A 19,213-nucleotide genomic window follows, 5' to 3' on the forward strand; every position below is an offset into this window, starting at 1 on the left:
TGTTTGAACTTTTGTCATGAATACGCCCCAAATGGCCTGTGGTCCAAGCTGCAAAGTTATATATTGATTTACATTCTTCTCATGCAAATTGCCATATTGGAAGTACTTGTTGTCATCTAGTAGTCAGAATGTGAATATGTAAGCTTGATTTTATATTTTAACGGACTAGAAATGTGTGTTGTAATGCAGTTTCAAAGGCCCGTCTGGCAATTGTGATGAAAAAGTCAATAAAATTGTCATACTAAAGACAAAGTAATTTGTTAATGACTGTCATGCCTGGTAATGATGCTTATTTGCAACATACTTAAATTCTTATTGAAATTAATATGTGTTTTGTGTGATATATTTGACTCAACAATGTTTTACTCAATAATTATGTTTATTATATAGTTGAAAGTAGATATAGACAGCAATGGGTTAAACGATAATTTTCATAAACTGCGGCATACATCGGTATCTATGTCCTGCTTCTTGTGGAATGCATATATAAGAATGAGTTCTTTTTTTGACAGTCTTATTATTTTTTGGTAAAATCTTATTTCCGTTTCCTCCTTTTTCTTGTTAGAATGAGATAACGCCTCTTCATGTGGCCTCCAAGAGAGGAAACACCAACATGGTGGCTTTGCTGTTGGATCGAGGGGCTCAAATAGATGCTAAGACAAGGGTAAGACTTTTCTGAATTTTTTTCGACAACAGATTTTATTGAATAAAAACTTGTATTTTTGATACTAGCTTATAGAAATCATTTTTTCCACAACATGCTTCTCAAATTTTCATTTGCTGATTCATTATTCATGTGGGCTTTATGTGATTGTCCACAGGATGGTCTGACCCCTCTACACTGTGCCGCCAGGAGTGGACATGACACGGCCCTGGAGCTTCTGCTGGAAAGAGAAGCACCCATTTTAGCTAGAACCAAGGTGAAATACTGCTCTTCCTTCACTGTGTCAGTATAGGCATTTTCTTTGCCATCTTCTTATTTACTTTTTGGATATATTCTTGCACCATACAGAACGGACTGTCCCCGCTGCACATGTCAGCCCAGGGAGACCACATAGAGTGTGTGAAACTGTTGCTGCAACACAAGGCACCTGTTGACGACGTTACACTCGATTACCTCACGGCGCTGCATGTTGCCGCTCACTGTGGCCACTACAGAGTCACCAAGCTCCTCCTAGACAAGAAAGCCAATCCAAACGCCAGAGCGCTGGTGAGAAATCAAATCAACATGGAGGAGCTGCTTTAGATTTTATGCAAGCAATAACTGCAGAGGAAAAACAAAATGATTGTCTATTAATTCTCCCTCTGCCAGAATGGATTTACTCCTCTCCATATTGCTTGCAAGAAAAATCGAGTGAAAGTGATGGAGCTCCTTATTAAATATGGTGCTTCCATCCAGGCCATTACTGAGGTAAGTTTCTGCTCGATTTTTTGAAAAGGAAAAAAAAAAACGGTGCTTGTTCACAGCTCTGTGCACTTTCATCTGATGCCAGTCTTTGCTCTTTCACCTCTCTGTCTTTGACATCCCAGTCTGGATTGACACCCATCCATGTAGCAGCTTTCATGGGTCACCTCAACATTGTTCTGCTGCTGCTGCAGAACGGAGCCTCTCCTGACGTCCGAAACATTGTGAGTTGTAGTTTTTGCAAGTTAGTGGTCGGTTTTTCCTTTGTCGCAGTGTTTTAACGTTGCTAAGTGTTGTGGTTTTGCACGACAGCGTGGTGAGACAGCGCTCCACATGGCAGCACGAGCAGGTCAGATGGAAGTGGTTCGCTGCTTGTTGAGAAATGGAGCCCTGGTGGATGCTATGGCCAGGGTGAGTCATCTCCCAATTCCATCGCTTTACTTTGCTGTAAAACTGTTATAGTGTTTCAAACTCTTATATTTCTTGACGTTCTCCACATTTTGATATTTTAAAGACAAGCCCTGCTTGGTTTTATTTGTTTGGTTATGTGACAGACATGCACAATGTAGAGCTTCATTGTGCAGAGGATAAAAATTAAAACATTGTTTTCATTTTTTTTTTACTAATAGAAATCTAAAAAAAACCGAGTGAGCATTTGCATTTCCCCACTGCAGAAAAACATCACCATATCACGATGCTGCCATGCATGGTATGGTAGTGGTGATGTGCAGCTTTAGTTTGTGGTCACAGAGAGCATTTTACATGTATCTGACCAGAGCACCTCCCGCCATGTGTTGCAGTGTCCTTACATGGCTTTTAGCAAACTGTTAATGGGACTTTCTGTGGCTGTTTTTCTGTTACATCTTTGTTCTTGATGCTTTTCCCACAATACCAGCTTAACAGAAAAGCAAATGGCCTGTTGGTTGTTTAATTAGTTAATTAGCAAGCATTGGATTTTTATTACACTTTACAATTATATGCTATTTTGTACTGGTTTATCACATATATTCCCAACAAATTACAGTATCATTATGACCTTTAAATGAGAAAGAATGTTTTCCTTCTAACATTCTGACTTTGCTAAAACACATTCTCTCTCTCTCTCCATCTACCAACAGGAGGACCAGACACCGCTCCACATTGCCTCTCGTTTGGGTGAAACCGATATTGTCCAACTGCTCCTGCAGCACATGGCCCACCCGGATGCTGCCACCACCAACGGCTACACCCCTCTCCACATTTCAGCCAGAGAGGGTCAGGTAGAGACAGCGGCTGTGCTGCTGGAGGCAGGAGCCTCGCACTCGCTGGCCACCAAGGTGGGTGGAAGGTGGAGGATGGTGTCTGCATACTGAGACTGTTCTCAGCATGACGAAAAAGACAATCTGGAAATAAGGATTTTCTCCAATTCAATTTCCACAGAAAGGATTCACTCCCTTACATGTAGCAGCCAAATATGGAAGCCTTGATGTAGCGAACCTTCTCCTTCAACGGAAAGCACTTCCAGACGATGCCGGGAAGGTGAGCATTAAATTTAGAGCTGCAATTCAGTAAATAGTTTGCATCTCTAAAACTCAGTGGCTTATTTTGTGAAATATTACTCATTTTGAATAATCTAAATTTGGATAATAAAACTGCAAAACTAAGTTATTCTGTTTTAAATATAATTGACTGGAATGCCTTTTTTTTTTTTTTCACAGAACGGCCTGACTCCATTACATGTAGCAGCTCATTATGACAACCAGGATGTGGCTCTGCTGCTGCTGGATAAAGGGGCTTCACCTCATGCCACTGCAAAGGTTAGTGAAAGTCGAAAAGGCTCATGGTTTTCAAATGTAAATGTTCTGCAGCAGTTTATTTCATCATGAACTGTCAACCTTCCATCTTGTCTAGAATGGCTACACTCCACTTCACATTGCAGCTAAGAAGAACCAGACCAACATTGCTTTAGCGTTGCTGCAGTACGGAGCAGAGACCAACGTTCTGACCAAGCAGGGAGTCAGTCCCCTGCACCTGGCAGCCCAGGAAGGACATGCTGAGATGGTCAGCCTGCTGCTACGCAAAGGAGCTCACGTCAATACAGCAACCAAGGTCTCATGCATAACAAGCTGATCGCGTGTGTTTTATTTACTGTTTGACACATCCATTTTGATTGCTGTTACTCACTGTGAGAATCTGGTGCTTTATGTGTTGCAGAGCGGACTCACTCCTTTGCATCTCACAGCCCAGGAGGACAGAGTGAACGCAGCGGAGGTTCTGGCCAAACATGATGCGAACCTGGACCAGCAAACTAAAGTGCGAACACACTCTTTGATGCACTTAAAACCACAGCAGTAAACATACGAGGGATGTGATCATATAGAATTACACCTAAGTTTATGTGTTGCTTACATGTACTTTGTGTGTATTTACACTGCCTGGATTTAAATGTAGCTGATGTTCTTAATTATTCTTAATTTCCTAAATGGAAAAAGTAATTGAACCCTAAACCTAACAACTGTCACAGATAAAGTAGAAGGCTTTCAAGGTTTAGTGGTCTTTATAAGGTCAAACCACAATATCTCAATTGTGTCCATGTGTAACAAGACACACAACTTCCAAAATGTTCCACTTTGGTCTCTGTTGGTCCACAGAATAGTTTCCCAGAATGTTGACATATAGGTATCAAAATTTTTAAGAGCTTCTTCTTTTTACTTGGTTTAGCACCCAGGCAGAATAATCAGCCATATCTAGAAATCATTTCATCCTGTTCTCGTTCTCCTTCCCTTTGCAGCTTGGATACACTCCTTTGATAGTAGCGTGTCATTACGGAAATGTCAAAATGGTTAACTTCCTGCTGCAGCAAGGTGCCAGCGTCAATGCCAAAACCAAGGTAGAAACTGTTTGGGGTTTTTACGTATGAAGAATAAAAACTTAGCTTAAAACAAAATACAGATATTTTTATATTTGTATTGACTTCCTTGTGACAGGAAAGCCTTTGAGTGTATTTGTCCTTTGTGTTTTGGTTTTGGTTTACAGAATGGTTACACACCACTTCACCAGGCAGCACAACAAGGGAACACACACATAATTAATGTTTTGCTGCAACATGGGGCCAAACCCAACACAACCACAGTAGTAAGACTGAAATTTATGCCTTCCATTGACTCTCATATTTGGCATTACATTGATAATCCCACATACTATTACTTATTGATAATATTAATCATGATTCTGTTTTTTTTTTTTTTTATATTCCTGTCCCTTTGCTCTGGCAGAACGGGAATACTGCTCTGTCCATTGCCAAACGCCTGGGTTACATCTCTGTGGTTGACACGCTGAAAGTCGTTACAGAAGAGATCATCACCACCACGACTGTGAGTTTGTGCCATCATTGCACATCTGAAGCAAACCTTTAGTAATCCTAACCTTTGTTTGATGTACCATACCTTCTCTGCGTGTGCCGTGGCAGACGGTGACAGAGAAACATAAACTCAACGTTCCAGAGACCATGACAGAGATTCTAGATGTATCGGATGAGGAAGGTGAGTTACATCAAAAGTCAGTGTAACAACTGAAACCTAAAAATGAATTTAATTAACCAAGGCTGCAGAGAAGATGCAATCTGTGTTAATTTTGGCAGAGAGACAGGAATTATGTATTTGTCGAGGCATGCATTTAAAAATATATGTCTCATAGTTTTGAAGGTGGAAGATGAAGCATTTTCTGAGATGATAGTAGCACTGGAAGGTACTATATGCTCTGTCAGCATGGTGTGCAGTGTTACATCATTTTGTTGAAGATAAACAAAGTGGATTTTAGATTGCTAGGCCCTGTAATACCTGGGTGTGTTTGGTGTTTTAAGTTCTTTCAATATTCACTCTCTTTTTTTTCTGTGTTTATGACCATAACGCCACAGTACTAACTGAATTTATTATTGAATTCCTTTTAACTATGAAGTTGATAACAACAGATTATGGATTGTTTTATTGTAAATTGGATGCATGCACCAATTTATACCTATTATATCTTGCCATGAGGTTTGTGTGATTTGAAATCAAATTTGTGATGACCGCTAAACTTTTTGGAATGCTCATAACTTAGAAGAAATGTTTGGCATTTGAAAAATAAGGACCTAAAGCTGTGATGCATGCTGATGAAACTGGTTTGAGCTTTGCGAGAAAAGCTTTATTTTAACAGCAAATAATTTGCCCTTTGTGGCATTCACTAGGTCTTTTTGCACTACAGCAACAAGTTTCTCATCATTACCAGTTTGAACATTCATTGAATAAACAGTCATTAAAAACAACAGTGTTAAACAGTGTTACCTTTGTTGCTTTAGATCCTCAAAGATTGTGCATTAGAGTTCATAAATATTTCAGACAATGGTTAGTAATAAGATTACTAGTAATTCACATGATAATTTTTCCCATTATATTGCTAACAATATGATTCTACCTCTGTCTCCAGGTGAGGACACAATGACAGGGGACGGTGGGGAGTACCTGAGAGCAGAGGACATATGGAAACTGCAGGACGACTCTCTGCCAGAACATTATCTGGACAGCTTCGACAACTTCCACAACTTCGACAGGTGACAAAACCATATGCAGAATGAGAACCAATGCATGGGATGCCACGTCACCTACACTTTCCAACTATAGTCAAAAGTTTTGGCTTTCCGACAGATCCCAGCACACTCCTATTCACCAAAGCTTTCATCAGAGGGAGGACGTTCTCTTCGAAGACATACTGACGAGTCACCAGGTGGGACAACATGGAGCAACATCCTGCAAGCTTCTATTAGGCTGTCTTTTTAAAAATCCAGTTGCCCAGATGATGTTTGTCTTTTAGGTATCAACACTGTCTAGAGAGAACAACAAGGAAACTTTCCGTCTGAGCTGGGGTGCTGAACATCTCGATAATGTCATGCTGTCTTCCAGTCTGCTGCACTCAGGGTATAGGAACACACTGCTTCACACCTAGAGATTCCCATAACTTATTGAATTTATGAAATCTTATATTTGTTTTGATGTAGTTTTACAAATCTACATGCAAGAAATTCCTGTTCATTTTGAACCCATTTGTCAAAGTGATTACAGCATTTTCTCGGCCAAGCCATACACAAAAATTAAGGTTTTAGCTTACTTTGCATCATGCTAACATTAGATCAATGCACTTAAATACAGAAAGATATTTGTTAACAACATAGAACAAGCTTCAAATACGAGCACCATAAGAACATTTAGAAAAAAAATGACCTATTGAAATGGTTCTAATTTTTGATTTAAGTGCTCCAAAAGTAACGTATATCTCTACATTTAACCCAATCAATATCTAACAACTTTACAACCTTTAAGTAATAGAGAGAACACTGCTCTCTATTAAAACATTCATTTAGCAATTACACATCCAGGGAGGAAACATTTAGATCTAATATAACATTAGGGTTCTGGTGTTGTATCCACTTGCAAATGTTTGCTTTATTTCTGTACGTACAGCAACATGAGCAAAGGCCCGTCTTATCAAAGCAGTGTCTCAAACTGTGAACATTACAAAGCTCTGTTCGCTCCCAACCAGTCAGATCGCCCAGAGCTCTGACGTCACTGTAGGGAATCACAGCTTTACAGTTAATGTGCATGCAGTTTTAAAATCATTTCTGCTGTTGACCGATGAATATCAAACTGGGTCTCAAGTTTTGACCCAATCTTTGGTGAAAACACCCCAACTTCTGTCCTAACATCATATCCACAGCATTTGGATTATGAAATAACCAAGCAGTTTAGATTTTTGGTGTGCTCTCTTTTTTTCTTCATGTACTAGTACATCTCAAAAAATTAGAATATTGCCATATTTCCTCAGTCACCTCAGAAAGATTCATTGCGCAGGGTTAAGTATTTCAAGCTTTTGTATTTTGCAATTGTACTGATTATGGCTTACATGTAAAAAAATAAATAAATAAAATCTGTGTCTTGCAAAATTAGTGCAAGACACTAATTTTGTTCAGAAAACACAGTGTACCAATACCAGCAGATGAAATGGCACCCCAAACGATCACTTACTGTGGAGAATTTACATTGGACTTCAAACAACATGGACTGTGTGCCGCTCCACTGTTTCTCCAGACTCTAGGACTTTGACTTTCAAACGAAATGCAGAATTTATTTCGAAAACCAGGCTCTGAACTTTTCCACTGACTGTCTTCTGGGTATGTCACAATCGGTAGAGTATGTCAATTATATTTGACACAGTCTACCAGAGTGAGACACCATTTAGAGGCTGAGGAAACATTTGCAGGTGTATTGAGCTAATTTGCTGAGTAGGGTGTGACTTCATATGTTTCCATAATTTTTTTTCACGTTATTCTAATTTTCTCAGACAGTAAATTTTAGGTTTTCATTATCTGTAAGTCATAATCATCAAAATTACAAGAAACAAATGCTTGGACTATTTTAATCTGTGTGATGATTTTATGTATTTGAGTTTCACTTTTTGAGATGACTTGCAAGAAATATTGCACTTTTTGACGTGTACTAGTATGCTTGTGTGTATTCTTGTGTCTGGTTGGGTTTGTTTCCACTTTTACTCATCCTGTACTCTCTTTTTCTCTTGTTACTTCTTTCCATTGTCCTCTTGTGATTCTGTTTGGGTGTCTGTGTGTCACTGCTGTGTTCTGCTTCTAGCCGTTCCTCTCCATGCCTAGACCATGACAACAGCAGGTGATACTCTTGATTTTGTGCTTGTATCTGATTACTTCAGTCCAGTTTTAATTACTCTCTCACTCCCATACTATTTTTTGCATGGTTTATCAATGCATGGGTTTATATAACCTGGATTTGGGTTTTAAATAATAAAAAAAAAACAATAACTGTGGGGTTTCTTTATTCTTTGAGTTTTTTAATCTACTAATCTATGGATATGTGGTTGAAATATACCATTTATATTTGTAGTACTTATAAAAAAATATTTCTGCCTTGTTATTTTTCTAAACAAAGTTTTCATAAACGAGCAGTAATCAGTCATTTTCAAGTATAAAAACATTCAGTTTAAAAATGTCATGCAAGAATTTTCCAGGTTTTGAAGTTACAAATATACAACTTTAACATTTTACATAGACTGCATAAAAAGCATGCATGTCTGTCTTCCTTCACTGATTTTTGTATCTTTTTCTTTAAGGGCAGAAGTGTTTTATACACTTAGCTATACCTTCAAATTTGGAATAGCACAGAAGATGTTGTCATGGGTTTGTAAATTTTTGATAGGGTAACTCACAAAATATTACTTAATCCAAAGACCACCTGTAGATGTATTTTAAGACACCTGTCCTTCCTCATGTGACATTATGAAGCTGTTTAAGAAAGGTATTTTAAGATGCTGGATTTAACTGGCAAAACGATTTTAATACCCACGGTGAAACAAGCCTTCTACCCACAGAGGCTGAAAGACCCACTTGAAGTAAAAGCTATTTCTCCAAAAGCAAGATCGAACAGCTTTCACATACTAGCATGTCTCATGTTTGTCACAAGCAAGGATGTTTTTCTGTCTCCCAATCAATGGACTGACTGTGTTGTGTGATGCACCTGTCCGTTCTGTATCGCTCAATGGAAATTAGATGTAAGTGATAATAAAACCAATGTTATAGAAGGGCCACCACAAAGGCCTGATCTCATTCCTAAATCAGTAAATTTGTATGTATTCAGACAAATTTAAAGGTGTGTGTAAACAAGGCAGCCTACAAACGTCGCAAAGCAATTTTGTCGGCATGAATAGTCTAAAATTCCCCCAAACTACTGAATGAACCTTGTTTAATGATTTCAAAAACGTCTCAGAAAGGTGTGAAACAGAATTGAATTATGTCAAATACAAAAGAAAATGTTTGTAACTTCTGATTTTTACCTAAAACAGGAAACATGTAATCTCATATAATTTAAGATGGTGGTACAAATAAAGTCATGTGACTTTAATACAGTATATGTAGATATGTGAATTTGGGCTGAAAATCTTTGTTTTTCCATTTGCTATAAATGTCTCTATTTCTCCTCCATTCAATTTGTTTGCATGGAGATTTACCAACACACTAAACAACTGATGGAAATATATTTAAACTCAGTTTGCTCTACCTCTAGCTTCCTGGTTAGCTTCATGGTAGATGCCAGAGGCGGAGCTATGCGTGGTTGTCGTCATAATGGCCTACGGATCATTGTGCCACCAAGGAAGTGTTCGGCACCCACCCGCGTAACATGCAGACTGGTAAAGAGGCATCGCTTGGCTTCCATGCCCCCCATGGTGGAGGGCGAGGGGCTTGCTGGTCGCATCATAGAGGTCGGACCGACTGGAGCTCAGTTCCTGGGGTAGGTGAATGTGGTATTTAATGACCACAAACACTCAGATTTGACCTTTCACAAAAATGTTGCTCCTTTTGTCGATGCCTCCAAAATATGGTTGACAGACCTCTTACATTAAACTAATTAACCTCTTGACGTGACTTTAAAATGTTAACTGTTTTTTTTGTTGTTGTTTATTTTGGCAATGAAGTTATGCTCAAAAAAGGTGAAAAGTAGGTTTGTAATTTTATTCAGCTGGATTATTTTGGCTGCTCTGACTCCCAGAACATCTGAGTTTTGACTCAGAAGAAGACAAAGGAACAGAACCAGATAGATGCTTTTCCCTAGCCCGAGTCTGATAACAGATCTGAGTCGTGAAAAATGTTTTGTGTTCTTCTGTATATAACTGCATAACATTTCTACAAAGGTTTGTGTGTTTTCCTCCAAATCCATTAAATTCCATAAAGCACTTCAAATGATTCCAGATCCATAACGTGGAACTTTCGTAGATTCCATAGCCAGTAACAGCAGATTCAAATTATAACTCAAAATTATCCTGAGAAACCGTTTCTTTAACACCAGAGACCTAATAAACCTTTGACAAAAGTGGACTACTTAGGAAGCTAAGATACACTGTTTGTGTATATGTTGTGTTATGTTGTGCTATTTTAAATGTTTATTACTTCAGTTTGTACTAGTTTTAAGGTGTTCTGTTTAAAAGCCCATCTAGTGCTGCTAATTAGCTCTTGCTATTGCACTGGCGCAAACATGTTCTGTTCAGTTTGTCTGTCGTCGTGTGTATGTCCCTATCAAATAAACTTAAAAAAATTATATTTTGAATGCTTATTTCTCATTAATATAAAACATAATTTCTAACTTATTGTGATGTTTAGAATTAGCATTTCATGTTTTTTTGTCTTATTATGTTTGTGGGTTTTTTCATTCCGATTAATCATCACAAAATAGATTTCAGCGCCGGTGTTGTCAACTCCAATCCTTGAGAACTACTGCTCTGCAATTTTTAGGTAAATTTCTGACTCAAATGGATGTTTCACTAAAAAACCTGTTCCAAACTTGATGACATTCTGAAGAGGTAAGTCAGTCATTTGATTCAGGTGTGTTGGAGCAGGAATACACCTGAAGGTGTAGGACAGCAGCTCTCGAAGGCTGAAGTTGGAGACCCCAGCTTTATTGTAATTGGGAGAAAAAGTAAATACAGATTATTTATAATTATTTTCCTGGGTATATGAATCTAAGTTTTGATAAACATCAAGAAACCTTTCGCTTATTTGATGGAAATTCTTTAATTCATCCTTCAGAAATGATTTTTAAAGATCATGAGCCTGAATTAGACTCATAACTTATGCAGATCATTGCAAATTAATCCACTACATGTATATATGTACGTGTCTTTGTTAGAATTTGTGTATTTGGTTGGATGAGTGTGAATTCTCAGTGGTGTGGTGTGTTCAAACTTTTCTTCTTCACTCCTTCCTCTGTGCTGCGTATGGAATCAGTAAGCTCCATCTTCCCACTGCTCCTCCCCCTCTGAATGAGGGCGAGAGCCTGGTCAGTCGCATCCTGCAGCTGGGTCCTCCAGGAACAAAGTTCCTCGGGTAGGATCACGGGACGGGGGGCATCCTGCCACCTTGGAATCCTGGTCACATGAGCACTCATTCTTCCCAGCTATGATTACTTTAAGATCATCCTTTTTTATTTACAAAGTGTTTAAGTTCTTACTGTTTCTTGATTTTCATTGATTTTTTGTTGTGGTTTTTTTTACTCAAAACAATGTCTTGTTGCGAGAGGATCCTGGGTTGCTCAGTTATTTCCATGTCTTTCTTAGTTGCATTTGCTTATCTCATATGGAGTTGATGCTGTCCGTAATCTTTATTTTTAATTATTTCTTACGATCGTTTTAGCATGAAATCAAAATTCCTCAAACCTACATCATCAATTCCTTTTTTTATTTTATGTGATTGTTCGTAAGATGGCTTATTTAACATTAATTGTATCCACATCCAAAAAGCCCTGTCAGACCTCTATATTTTCTAATAAAATGTTTTCCCTTTTGTTTCACCTCTTATTTCCACACCAGGCCTGTGATTGTAGAGATTCCCCATTTTGCCGCTCTTCGGGGCACTGAGAGGGAACTTGTGATCTTGCGGAGTGAAACCGGAGACAACTGGAAAGAACACCACTGTGACTTCACTGAGGAAGAGCTGAACCAGATCCTTAATGGCATGGATGAAAGTAAGAAACAATGACAATAATCCACATATCCATTTATGAATGGGTAAAGTGAGTACATAATAAGGGGCACCATTTGTCTCCACCGTTCATAGAGCTTGATTCCCCCGAAGAGCTTGAAAAGAAGAGAATTTGCCGAATCATCACCAGAGACTTCCCTCAGTACTTCGCGGTGGTATCGAGGATAAAGCAGGACAGCCATCTGATTGGTCCTGAGGGTGGCGTGCTCAGTAGTACCCTTGTGCCCCAGGTTCAGGCCGTCTTCCCTGAAGGTGCCCTCACTAAGAAGATCAGAGTCGGGCTACAGGTGCATTTACTTAAGGAGCAATTGTCTGGTCACTATATGATTTATGGTTACTTTGTGTTATTCATTAGGAAATATAGGTCAGTATTTTTTAGCTTAGTTTAAATTCGAAATATCCAGGCAAAAATACCTATCAAATTTCGTTAAAGATTGAAGACAAATGAACTGTTCAGATCCTATAAAATGCTACATTTCCTTACGACTATGCTTGCCTATGGTGATCACAGTGTTTACCTGCTTATATGCACACATTTGCATACTGCCTCCATATGCTTTATTACCATCAGTTTCTACAGTTTACACTGTGGAGCAGTAGTAAGCCATTTCATGTTTACAGAACACTATTAACACATTTTGCCTCTTTTTTTAGGCTCAGCCTATTGACGTGGAGCTGGTGAAAAAGAGTCTTGGCAACAAAGCCACTTTTAGCCCAATTGTTACATTAGAACCCAGACGGAGGAAATTTCACAAACCGATCACCATGACGATTCCAATCCCCAAGAGCTCCAACACCGATGGGCCAAATGCCATGTTCAGTGGGGAGACCCCCACGCTACGTTTACTCTGCAGTATAACAGGTAACATGGCAAATAATCTGAGCTATTATAGTAAAGTTCTTGAAATTATAACAACTTAATACCTGTTAAAAAAACATCTGTTTTATTTATTGTGAACCATTTGTAAAACACCTAAAATCATAGCTTATATTGTTCTGTCTTTTAGGTGGAACCACACCTGCCCAGTGGGAAGACATCACCGGCTCCACACCACTCACCTTTGTTAACCAGTGTGTTTCCTTCACCACCAATGTTTCAGCAAGGTAAATTGGTGTCTCTTTTGCAGGTTGTTGGTGTGGACTGAAGTTGTTTTGAAAGCGTAGTATGCTTCCTTATTTAGTCTTCTGGCTACTAAATGCTTTTTACTGACTGAAATTTACAGGTTCTGGCTTATAGACTGCAGACAGACCCAGGAGTCTGTTAATTTTGGGACACAGCTGTATAGAGAAATCATCTGCGTACCCTACATGGCTAAGTTCGTCATCTTTGCCAAAACGCTGGACCCCATTGAGGCACGGCTGCGGTGCTTCTGCATGACAGATGACAAGATGGACAAAACCTTGGAACAGCAAGAGAACTTCACCGAAGTAGCTCGCAGCCGAGATGTTGAGGTGCGGTTAATGAATACATAAAATGAGGGAAATGTTTGAGAAAAGGTTTTATAGGATAAGAAATTATAGAAGCCAATTTTTATGGACAACTAAATACAACCAAGATTTTTTTTCCTAATGTTGTACTAAAAGGTGATCATATTTTATATCATTTTCACATATTATCTACATACAGGTGCTGGAGGGAAAACCCATATATGCAGACTGCTTCGGAAACCTTGTACCCCTTACCAAGAGTGGACAGCACCATGTGTTCAGTTTCTTTGCTTTTAAAGAGAACAGACTGGCACTCTTTATTAAAGTATGGTCATACAACCAGCAAACATTTCTGAAATGCCTTTTTGGGTCGTTATGAATGAGCTCTAAATTCAATAATGTCTCCAATGATCAGATTCGTGACACTGCCCAGGAGCCCTGTGGACGATTGTCCTTCACTAAAGAACCACGCACATACCGAAGCCTTCATCACAATGCCATCTGCAACCTTAACATCACTCTTCCAACATACTCAAAAGTGAGTGTGAATGTCTAAAGTGAAACAATTATAATTGGTTTATATTCTATGAATGCATAAGTAGGAAGTATGCATTCTTTCTAGTAGCATAGAGACTTGAATGTTGTTTTTTTATTCTCCTTAGGAGTCTGACTCAGATCAAGATGGGGAAGATGAGGTAAATTAAATGTTCTGTGTACTGTTTCAAATTAAAACATATTAAATCACAAGGCCATAACAATGACTGTTAAATTATTTCTTTTCAGAGTGAGAAGAGTGAGAAGAAATGTAAGTTTTTATTCAGTGATATTTATTCCAAATTTGAAAAACGTGTACATTAAATTTTTAGACAAAAACAGAAATATTAGATACATGCTTTTAACTGAGACAAAATTGTGTTCAGTTATTTGTTGTAAAGAAATCTATTAAATACTAAATCTAAGAACAGTCCATTAACTGACATTTCATTAACTGTTGGTAGCTAAATGTGATAGAATAGTGGGAGAACCGTGCTTCTTGTCTGGCTCCACTAACACAGTGTGTAGTAACATGTTTTTTGATGGCAGCTATGCTATGGCTGTGTTCCCTCACTGCAGACTTTACTAACCCTCTCCATCTCTTAGCATTTTTCATTTTTCACTGGTTAGATTTTTCTAACAGCCAATCATTGATTAAGGTCAAAACAATACTTTTTCATTTTGGCTTAAAATGATTTTGATTAATTCAATTTAAGAACTTAGTCAATTTAAGAGCACAATTATTTTGTGCTAACAAGATATAAAAAGTATTCATTTTGACCTCTTTTTGTTTGTTTGCATGCGTTTATCTGTTTTATTAGCAGCAAGTCAAAAATATTTATTTGCCCTACCCAGAAATACAACCCAAAAATTTTAAAAAAAGCTTTAAAATAAATTCTGAAAATAAGATTAAGCCAATATAATAATATATAAAAAAAAATGTATGTTACACTCACTTTAAATGATTTTACTGCACACTTAATTAACCTGTCACAATGTCACAAGACATCCTGAAAGATACTTGAATGGCCTTCAGTAACTGAATTACATTGAAATTTTCAGGATTGCCTTGCAAAACGCAGTGGCAATATTCAAATCTAAGGATATTAGTAAAGTGGAGTCCTTTGTCCATAAGGAGTGGGCTGTGCATCATGTTTGCAGCAGATCATGATGACCAAATGGTACTCTACTAAAGATGCTTTAAGGAATTGAATAATTTTGGAACTATGATAGTCATTCAAAGTTGCCAATAATTAAGCTTTCTTTATTAGCTATGCTGAGCTGTTTAATTGATTATTTGACCTTTTTACTGTAAACAGCTGCTAGGTTGTATAGTTTGGCAAAAAAAATAAAAAAGAACTGACAAATAATTTTAATTTGTAGCTATGTTGGATAGATGTTGTATCCAATGGAATTAAAGTAAAATTTAAATGAAGAAATCACTATTTAGTTGTTAAAGAAAAAACATTTTTATGTTTCAATTTTCTCTAATTTTGGGTTGCATTTAATAAACAATACCATCTTGTTTGTTCTCTAATTCCGACTACCTACAAAAACTGTATTCTAGCTAACATCACACATTTTATCTAATCTTCCTTGCACTGAATGCTGGCTGCAAGTGAACATTTCCCCACTTTCATTTGTTTTATTTTACATTGCAATCATTTCTTTGTATGGGCCATAAAGTCACAAAACCGTAACCTTTTTCAAATGAACTATTGTCTAATATAGATCTGCACTTCTTCTAAATAAAAATATAACTATGCTTTTCACAGGTATCAATCTATGATACTACTTTTGTCTTGAGCTGAGATCGATGCTTTAAAACAGCAAATTACCAGTGACATAGAATTTCTTGGTTTATACAGAACCTCCTTTTTCAGTTGCACTGTAATTATCTTCAATTCATACCTAAGATGTAATATTATAGTCATACATGACTATTTCAAAAGTAGGCTTGATGATGTTTGTTTTTCTGTCGTGTCTGTTCATTTCACATGTAGGGTTTCTTTGTTACATTCTTTGCTTTTTTGTTCATGTTAGATTCCAAAATGTGTAGAAAACACAACAGATTTTCATTGTTCCTGTCTACATTTTACCTGCCTTATTGTTTTTCTCCTGTTGGCTTTTGCTTATGCTGTTGCTCCTCTTTTTTATTTCAAACCTTTCTGGACTACTACCCTGTTGGGCCTTTTTGCCAAGATTTTCTTATCTTCTGCCCTGTCAGACTTCTTCTTTCACTGTGAACTGAAGATGGATATTTAATGGCATTGTCTTGATGACGATTTTCTAATGTCTCTCTTTCCCACTTGATTTGTCCCATATGTTATCTTCCCTTTTTGGTTATGAAACGTTTTGTCTTTGAAGATGATGAATCTGAGTCTGAGACATTCTCACTGAGAACTAATCAACCACTTGATCCTGCAACTCTTGCAAGTCCAGACCTTCTATCAGACATATCAGATGTCAGATTACCTGCAGTATTTCCAATAGATGTCTATGAGGAGAGAGCTAGAGCTGTAGTGCTGGTTGAAAAAGAATCATTTGCTGCAGTGGAACACTTTAAAGATAGATCTGAAAAGACTGGAGAGATTCAAAAAGAGAACCTTATTAATTCCAGTATGTCAGTGAAAGAAAGGACAGCCATGGTCTCGAAAGTCAGCACAGACATGGGAGAAAACTTTGAACCTGCTGTGAGACATAGTTCACAAGAAGACCTTGTCCAAGACACATCTGGTCAAGATACTATATTGCAAACAGCACTACATAGCAAACAGCGTCCCCCAAATATCAAAAAACCTATAAGGAAAAAGCTTAGAGAACGAGAGCTGTCTAGGTGTAGCAGCTCTGAGGGGGAGCTGGAAAGGGTGAGCTCTGAGGAATCTTTGGATGGCGATGTTATTCTTGAAGAAAGTGTTTCAGCTAGCTCAGTTATTCAGCCCCCTGTTTCTCCTTTAATTATTGAGACACCTATAGGGTCCATAAAAGACAAGGTTAAGGCTTTACAAACCAAAGTTGAACAGGAGGACATGCAAAAAACTAGTCAAGGTGTAGCATGTGCAGAGAAACCTTTCATCATTCCAATGAAACGAGACGATGTCATGCCAGAACTTCCACAAGTTCCCAAATCCCCTAAATCTCCTAGATCTCAGACAGAAAGATTAGAGGAGACTATGTCAGTGAAGGAGCTAATGAAAGCCTTTCAGACTGGACAGGACCCATCAAAATGTAAATCTGGGCTTTTTGAGCATAAGGCACCACTTTCTTCTCACAGTGAAACATTGAATTACAAGCTTAAAAATACCGAAGAGACACTTGGTACAGAGCAGAGTCCAACCTATGAGATTCCTGTCATTTTCAGTCAACAGGAGGATGTGAATAAAGTGGATAAGATGGACATGAAAGATGAACAAGTTACCTCAATCAGAAACACGCCTGAGAAGACCCTGTTGATATCAGAAAGACTTTCCAATGGTAAAACAGTAAAGTTTGCTGATACAGTTCAATATGACTTTGGAAATGAGAGCCCACTGGCAGAGTGCAGAGACAAAGAGCGGCAAGACAAAGAGACACTGCCTGTGAAGGAGAGGATGAAAATGTTCCAAACAGAACAGGATTTCCCACAAAATACCACAGGACTTTCACAACACAAAGACATAACGTCTTCTAGCACACATTTTGTGTCTGGATCTGAATCCCAGGACCATGCTCAGAGCCTCACGATTCTTAGTCCACAAGATGACCCCATCATATACGGCAGCACAGAAGATGAAACAGCAGATTTTGTGCGACGTAAATCTGAGGAAGCAGCAGTTTCAGATGGTTCTCTTTTTGGAAAAACAGTTCCACATCCTGATTCTGTTAAAAGCGAGACAGTAAATATCTGTTGCCCAGGTGAGGAGCAAGGTAAGCCCACTGTGTCTGTGAAAGAACTAATGAAAACATTCCAGGACCCTTCAGCTGAACATGGACACATTCAAAATATTAAAACCAGTGATGTTGCAGCTCCTCAAACACAAAAGGATATTCCATCCCTTACTCCAGTTCACCAAACAGAAAACAAAGAGAACGAATGTAAAAATGAATCTCAACAAATTTCTGATGTGACCTATTTTAGAAATACTGATGAAAAAATGGCGAGGATGGATTTCAATGAAGCGTCAGATTTGTCAGAGGAAAGCCCAGGGAAAATGCAGTTAGATGGATCCTTCTTAAGCACTTTTAGGAGTTTATCTGAGGAAACGCAAATCAGCCCTGATCGCAGACCTTCTGAGGACTTCAGTGCTGACATAAAGGCTGAACTGGAAGAAAATCCTGAATATCAACTGTTTAGGCAGACTCAAACAGTTTCAGATGTCAATTATCCACCGTTGGCCCTTGAAGGGAACGAATCACCTGGTGACTTTGACAGTCCTTGCGATGTCGGAGACATCAGCTCCAACCTTCCTGGGACACCCACGGATGAAAACTTGACTGAATCTTCAGACAAGAGAGTTGATTCCTCCTTTACTAGGTCAGGAGAAATACAAACTTCTGACACCCACCAAGGAAGAAATGAAAAGACGTTTAGTCTTTCAATAAGTGAAACCAAAGAAGAAAAGAATACTTTTGAGGCAGATGAAGCAGATGTATTGGCTGATAATGAAAGCAAAATACTTTATAGACAAACTGACATAGAAGAAAAAGAAGCCATCATCAGGGAGCCAGAACTTGAAAAAATCCAGACAAAGAAGAAAACATCTTACCAGGCATCTGCAGCAGAAAAGGACATGCAAGGGACGCTGTTGTTAATGGGAAAGGATTTGGATCAGTGCCCACAGATTAAGTCTTTTGAAAAACATAAAATTGATCAGGAGTGTCAAGAAACAGATGTACTTGAAGAAACAGATGAAGACACTTTAGCATCAACATCTAACAAAAACAACAAAACATTGATGGGTGAAAGAACACAGGTTTTGACAAAGGAAAATATAATTATGGGGGCAGGTGAAAAAAGAAAGAGTGAACTGGAAAAAGACCAAACATCTGAAACATTGAAAGATTTCTCAACAGACTTTTCAGTCAGTGATGGTAAATTCTCCCCATACAAGGACAAGAAAACATGTCAAATAAAAGAAGATATAGATAGTGAAAGTAGTGAATCTGAAAACACAACAGAGGAAATTGGCCATTCGAGGTTCATACAAGAATACAAAAGAGAAGGAGCAAGGTTACAACAATCTGAAACCAAAAAGAATGTGCCAGATATGTTTTCACATGTCAGCTCTGATGTTCAT

The 19,213-nt window shown here is 38.1% G+C and overlaps 1 protein-coding gene across 3 annotated transcripts in view; it reads left to right on the forward strand.

Moving 5' to 3' along the window:
- The window catches only part of ank2a (ankyrin 2a, neuronal), a 90,023-nt gene that overhangs the window by 25,907 nt on the left and 44,903 nt on the right, over window positions 1-19,213 (forward strand). For all 3 annotated transcript variants that reach the window (XM_016671228.1, XM_016671229.1, XM_016671230.1), the window contains exons 10-40: window positions 566-664; window positions 822-920; window positions 1,013-1,210; window positions 1,313-1,411; window positions 1,531-1,629; window positions 1,718-1,816; window positions 2,524-2,721; window positions 2,825-2,923; window positions 3,103-3,201; window positions 3,296-3,493; window positions 3,599-3,697; window positions 4,176-4,274; window positions 4,421-4,519; window positions 4,660-4,758; window positions 4,854-4,926; window positions 5,081-5,131; window positions 5,852-5,975; window positions 6,070-6,148; window positions 6,236-6,339; window positions 8,065-8,100; window positions 9,508-9,732; window positions 11,223-11,321; window positions 11,804-11,958; window positions 12,051-12,262; window positions 12,630-12,837; window positions 12,983-13,079; window positions 13,199-13,427; window positions 13,603-13,728; window positions 13,819-13,941; window positions 14,066-14,098; window positions 14,187-14,208. In XM_016671228.1, coding sequence (XP_016526714.1) covers window positions 566-664; window positions 822-920; window positions 1,013-1,210; window positions 1,313-1,411; window positions 1,531-1,629; window positions 1,718-1,816; window positions 2,524-2,721; window positions 2,825-2,923; window positions 3,103-3,201; window positions 3,296-3,493; window positions 3,599-3,697; window positions 4,176-4,274; window positions 4,421-4,519; window positions 4,660-4,758; window positions 4,854-4,926; window positions 5,081-5,131; window positions 5,852-5,975; window positions 6,070-6,148; window positions 6,236-6,339; window positions 8,065-8,100; window positions 9,508-9,732; window positions 11,223-11,321; window positions 11,804-11,958; window positions 12,051-12,262; window positions 12,630-12,837; window positions 12,983-13,079; window positions 13,199-13,427; window positions 13,603-13,728; window positions 13,819-13,941; window positions 14,066-14,098; window positions 14,187-14,208 — 3,679 coding nt within the window. The remainder of the gene's footprint in view (window positions 1-565; window positions 665-821; window positions 921-1,012; window positions 1,211-1,312; window positions 1,412-1,530; window positions 1,630-1,717; window positions 1,817-2,523; window positions 2,722-2,824; window positions 2,924-3,102; window positions 3,202-3,295; window positions 3,494-3,598; window positions 3,698-4,175; window positions 4,275-4,420; window positions 4,520-4,659; window positions 4,759-4,853; window positions 4,927-5,080; window positions 5,132-5,851; window positions 5,976-6,069; window positions 6,149-6,235; window positions 6,340-8,064; window positions 8,101-9,507; window positions 9,733-11,222; window positions 11,322-11,803; window positions 11,959-12,050; window positions 12,263-12,629; window positions 12,838-12,982; window positions 13,080-13,198; window positions 13,428-13,602; window positions 13,729-13,818; window positions 13,942-14,065; window positions 14,099-14,186; window positions 14,209-19,213) is intronic.

Source organism: Poecilia formosa, unplaced genomic scaffold (assembly GCF_000485575.1).
Source record: "Poecilia formosa unplaced genomic scaffold, Poecilia_formosa-5.1.2 Scaffold43, whole genome shotgun sequence".
In the NCBI taxonomy this organism is placed as follows: Eukaryota; Metazoa; Chordata; class Actinopteri; order Cyprinodontiformes; family Poeciliidae; genus Poecilia; species Poecilia formosa.